The sequence below is a fragment of the Phocoena phocoena genome, chromosome 2 (assembly GCF_963924675.1).
Source record: "Phocoena phocoena chromosome 2, mPhoPho1.1, whole genome shotgun sequence".
Lineage (NCBI taxonomy): Eukaryota > Metazoa > Chordata > Mammalia > Artiodactyla > Phocoenidae > Phocoena > Phocoena phocoena.
The window spans coordinates 45183645-45189644 of NC_089220.1; the positions used below are offsets into that span (position 1 = coordinate 45183645).

The following is a 6000-nucleotide window of genomic DNA, read 5'->3' on the forward strand; positions in this document are numbered from 1 at the left end:
AACCACCTGGGCACATGTAGAAGAACCAAGAGCCAATAACAATGAAAGCTGACATTCCACACACCAAGCTGTGCAAGTCCTGCACGTGCACGTCTCCTTTAATCCTAAATTAGGAGTCAAAACAAACCTATTAGGAAGGTACACACAGAGATTGCCAGTTTAGAGCAAACCACAGCGGAGGACGACAAGCACTGGAAACTTCAGCCCGGGGGATGGAAAGTATTCTCACGTACCTTGGCTGGGGTGAGTCATGAGGAAGGACACCGACACCCTGAAGGGGAAGTCAGCCTTCGCAGCCTCTCCTGGTCCTGTGTCACAGACAGGCTCCAGCCGAGCATGTCGGAGGTAGCATGGCGATGTGCCTGCAGGGCAGACTTGTTCAGCATCCAGACAGTTTTCAGTTTGTCCCCCCTCTTCAGGCAGGAGCAGCTACTGCCTAAGGATAAGGTAAGAAGGAAGCTGCTCTGTGGCCACATACCACCTCAGCCACAGGTGAACCTGGCTCCTGGACTCCAGCCCTGCCCCACTCTGCTTGGCAGCCCTGGCCAAAGCCTACTCCACCTTTCCATCTTTCACCTGTGGGACCACCAGAGCCTTCACTCATCACTCTCAAGACAGCCCCACCCCTGGCACATTTACCATTGCTTCTCCACAGCCCAGAGCTGATGCAGCTCCAAGGCTTTTTTGGTGGGTATCAATTTCAAGCCAACCTAGCTTCTAGGTCCTCCACTGCAGCTTTCTGGGGCCAGATAGCTTCCAGCCCTGCCAAGTGTTACATGATGACTTCTAAACAATTAACTCATTACGCATAGATAATAATACCTCATCCAATAGGAAGTACAGAGGGTGCTGGGCAGACAACAAATTCAAACTAAGTGTTAAAGGGTTGCAAAAGTGTAAGCTCATAATGTTAAGTGAAGATGGTCTCTTTCCAGTGGTAGAAAAGAATTCTCTCTCCCCTTCCAACAACTCAAATTTTTTTTTTTAATTCTTAGGATTCAGTTCACAATATCCCTCATCAATATTACCTCAAAAAAGAAAACACATCTGCAAAACTCAGGTCCCATTTAAGATGCATGTTTTTATTGAAGTTAAAAAAAATTTGTAACCAGACAGAAAGAATAAAATAGACAAGAATGTTATAATCTGACTATATAATATTCTCTCATTCTTGGCGAATCACTAAAATATAACAAAGGATTGTTCTCTATGCTAGTTTTTTAAGGTTGTCCAGTTAAACCATTATTTGGTATCCTTTCAACAGGTTAACCTCTTAACTATTTAGAGTTTCTTCTCAGAAACATTCATATATTATACAGAAAACATTCATAGTTTATTTGGGAAACATTCATATTTTATACAAATTTGAGACGAGACCAAAAAAACAAAAAACCAAAAAAAAAATCCACACAGTTGTAGCTGCAACACTCTCCTAGCTGCATTGTGGTGATTATGTTCAGTCAGCTGTCCGCTCTTTACAACTGGATTCTAATAGTGTTATTTACAGAGGGGCCAAAAGCACTCATCTAAAGTAAAGGCGCTCGGGTTTAATGTGCACTTTCATAGCCCTATGAAAACACAACCATTATATACACTGTAAACACCACAGGGCATGAAATCCGTCTCCAACCACAAACATCAGTCTCACAGATCAAGCATACAAGGTCTAAGGTAAGGTGCCTAACTTTTCTTTGTAAGCAGACTTTTCACCCAAGAGTACTGCTATTCTCTTCATAGGACACTATTCACTTATTTCAGATATGGTGCCAGTGCTCAAAACATGCCCAGAACCCCTTTCTGGGGGTTGCCTGCATAGTCTGCGACGAACTCTGCTGAACATTCTTGACGGTGGCAAGTCTTCTTTGAACAATCCTTTGAAGAAGGATTTGATTTGGGAAAACAGGCATAGTTATTCACAGCCAAGTGGATCAAACTGTGGGATACAACCCCGGATCAAGCATGAGGCACCACTATAAAACGATGAGACCGATTTTCTTGTACAGCTTGTAGATTCAGAGGTTTAAGATGCCTGAGCAATGGCGGTCCTGATGGAGTAGCAGAGGTTCTCCTGGAACGAAGACTGAGAGGCAACACTCACTGGAACGGCATATCTAGGTGGCGGTTTGCAGTTTTAAAAATCAGTCCGTTGCCTCGCACATAAACTTTAGTACTCCTCTTCAGTTTCAGTCCCTTTTGCTTTCTTATGGATTGCCCGATTAAAGCTATGGCAAGCAGGGACCCAGTGATTGTCATGAAGCCCCAGCTTACAGCCAGGGAAGCCCTTCTGAGACCGGTGGCAGCACATCCAGTATCCCGGCCCATAGGGCAATGCCTGGCAATAGGGCTTGGGGTGCCACCGGCACAGGGACACATCCCCTTTCACATATTTTTTCTTGCACTGCTTGCACGGATCCTCTCTATAGCGTGGATCCCGAACCCAGCGAGAATCTGCTGGCCTGATATTGTAATATTCAATGATAAACTTGAAATAGCAGCAGGTACATTTAAGAGCCACTAAACTCTTAGTGGGAAGTAACCTGAAGATTTTCACCATAATGTGGTGGGGCAGAAAAGCCATGTACTGCTGAGGCTCCAAAAGCTGCTGGATTTTAAACCTGGTCTCCAGAAAGTCATGCGACACCTGCTTCTTCCAACTGGATGCCTCAAGCACTGGTAATGTACTTTCCACAGAAGCCAGCGGGACAAATGAATCAGCCGAGACACTCTTTTCCTCAGATGCACTGTCACCCTCTGCAGCATCTTCAAGCTGACTGGCCTCGGAAGACTCTTCTGCTGTGCTTTCATTCAGCTGGGCACAGCCCGACTGGTGCTGACCAGATGGCAAAAAAAACAACATCCCTGGAAGTGGGTCTTCGCAGGACTTTGAACTGGAAGGCTGGTCTTTCTCTACCTTGGACACAGTGATACTAATGCACAAAGATTCTTTTCTTCTCTGATCAGGATTTTGGCTAGCAAGAGGCACAAGCTCTTCACTCATACCATCAATAGCATCGGGGGGCAATTCAATGGCTTGCGGACAGGTGCGAGGAGGAAAAGGTGACCCAACAAGTTCCTCTGTCATTTCCACATCATGTGTATTGCTGTTTTTCATGGCAGTCTGCTGATCTGGCTCCAATTCTGCACTGTCCGTGTGCAAACTCACGCCTGCTGGCAATGAGGGACAGCCCCGAGGAGCGCCGTCCCAGGCCTGGTCCCCCTTGGGAGAACAATGGTCAGCTCTTAAGGGGCCACAGTCCACAGATACAGACCCCACAGTTTTCACCTGAGTGTCAGGTACCTCCAAGGCGCCTTTGTTTGTTTTGCTTTCCTCAGCCTGGGTGCCATTCACAAGCAACACGCGGCCCACATTGCGACGGAAGCTGTTATTCCTCGAGAGGCTCCCAGGCTCACGCTGGCTCTGCTGCTTCAGGCACTCGGACTCCAGCCTGGCTACCATGTCAAGGACACGGACTGGCTCACTCTGTGGTTCACCAACCTCAGGATTTCTCCTTTCCATGGGTTCTTCACATGCTCCTGGGGCAGACAAGGGCTCGGGGGCTGGGGGCACACCTCTGGATTGCCCGGAAAACCGCACCACAGCAGGTGAGTTAGTGCAGTTTTTCGCACAACTGGCTAGCAGAGCACTGGCTCTTTGCTCGAGGAAGGCAACCATTTGTATGACCGACAAAGGCCTCCCGGCATAGACTCCGTCCCCGTTGTCACTCACGTAATGCACAGAACAATGCTCGATGCCACACGCAAAAGGCTCAGGTTGGTAGCATCTGCTGTTGACTTCCTTCATCCTTTCTAACTGTATCTTGACTTTTTTAAGATCCCCTGATTTTTTCCTTCTTTTAGTAGCTCTCCCATCAATATCCCAGGAGCTTTTTATTTTCATAGATCCTATTCTATTACTACACTGGTGGGCTGCAAAGAATGCAATCTTTTCCTTGGTATTTCCCGGTTTCACAACAGCCCAGATATCAAGTGGCCCTTCCCCTTCCTCACCCTGGTGGATTGTTGCAGACGATGCATTCTTCTTGGTTTTAACATTCACGCTGCTCTCTTCAGGACTGTTCCCACTCATACTGCACAGGACATTTGGAGAAAGGATTCCAAGAGGCTTTCGAGATGATGCTTTACCAAGAGAGGCTAAAGGAAAGACACTTGGTTTCATACAGCTAGCTTTGCATTTTTCATCATTTATAGCTTGTTGGTGGCTCATAGGAGTTCTCAGAGTTTCCTTGCTGATTTCCAAAGGTCGCACTTTCTTCTGGAGTTTCCAGTATGGCTTTAGGTGCATAACAGAGGCTCTACAAGGAGGAAATACACATTTGATTAAGATACTGATTTCATTTTTAGAAAAGCTTCTTTTTTTTTAAACTTACGCTCAGATGGTTCTAGCAAGTAATAGAAACACTTTCTATCAGTTCACTAAATCTTTACCAACTCTCATTTCAGCTAGTTTTTAACGTACAAATCAAGAACAACAAAAGCAAAAATAACTACTTTCCATGGTATACAGACCAGAAAATAAATGGGTGAATTTCAGACTGACATTAGTTAACATTCTATACATAAAATTAGTGCTTTAAATGTAAAGAAATTTGAACTTACTAAAAACACTCAAGGGTCAGTACAAGGCACAGTAAAGAAGAAATGAAAGTATAAAAGGAACCCATCCAGAATCTCTAGTATAGTAACACTATTTCTTTCTAAGTAATCAAAACTAGCATGTTATTGATTGCAAAACAGTCTATCAAAATTGTTATATTGCTTTCTAAGCTATTCCCATACTGTTGAATATTTTAGATATCTGTATTTTCACTTGTCTGCTTATGTTGCTTTGCCCATCTATTAGTGTTGATTTTCTAAACAATGTACTTGTGTAAGCTCTTAACTGTTAAATTTTCTGCAAATTAAATACAAAGCCCACAATCTTTATTAATTCACTAGTTCAGAAAAACAGTGCCTGTTTTGTCCCCTGGCTAGGGGTGGAGATGGTAACCATTTTAGAAATTATAAAGATGATTGATTACATGCAGAGACATGTGTTCTAGTCCTTGTCATATCACTAATTAGCTAGACAGGGTGATTTTACCTTGGGTAAGTCACTTCCTCTCTGGGTCTGAGTTGAAATGTTAACTGAGGGGTTGGAATACTAGATTATTTAATGATTTTGTCAATTTGTATGTCAAAATATCCCACTGCTACACAGAACACCTGGATTGAGGAAAAAGTGTCTCGTAGGGATGCCTGGTCTCCTACAAAGTAAACCTACAGACCAAAATAAACATCTGCAGTCACAGATGTGGAGCAACAGCAAGGGCTTTCACAGGTCTAAGCACATGGGCTCTCACCCACTCTCGCTCCTGGGGACAAAGTCTAAGACACACACATTGGGCAATCCAGCATATCACTTTCTCATTCGCCCCGTAACATTTACCCAGTGCCTGCAATGCGGCAGCCTCCATGGGAACTGCTTTCAGGTATCAGTTTTATTCATCAAGAATGAAAGTGATCATCCCGAACAAATTTACCTTTCACTTCAAATTTAATTCCTAGAGTCCAGTCTCAGCTAAAAGAAGAAATATGGATATGAATACCTTCTAGCTAGGTAAACTGAAATCTTACTTTTAAGGCACACGAAGTACCTTTTAAAAGATACCCCTGAAATAGATCAGATTGATTTGTTTCTGATCTTTAGCAATTATATTCTACATCTGTTGAGATCTCCCCCCTTTGTGCACTACAGCATTTTTAATAGCTTTATATTTTATAGAATTACAGAAACATTATATTCTATATCTATAATTTAGTCTTATAAAAAGAGCCACCCAGAATTCTTCAAGAACAAGATAAAGATATATGAATAAAATAAATGAATAAAAGAGGCACATCTAGTGCCATCTCTCTGTCAACAATTTTCTGGTTTTTCATATCCCTTCAATCCCTGTCTAAGTGAAATCTAAGAAATGGAGGTTGTTGAAAAATCCAATT

General features: G+C 43.4%; 1 protein-coding gene across 1 annotated transcript; it reads right to left on the reverse strand.

The window, feature by feature from the left end:
• Window positions 1-2164: 2164 nt before the first annotated feature.
• FBXO34 (F-box protein 34) lies at window positions 2165-4303 on the reverse strand. Its single transcript, XM_065872641.1, has one exon. The coding sequence runs from the start codon at window positions 4301-4303 to the stop codon at window positions 2165-2167; it is 2139 nt and encodes a 712-aa protein (XP_065728713.1).
• Between the last annotated feature and the right edge of the window lie 1697 nt (window positions 4304-6000).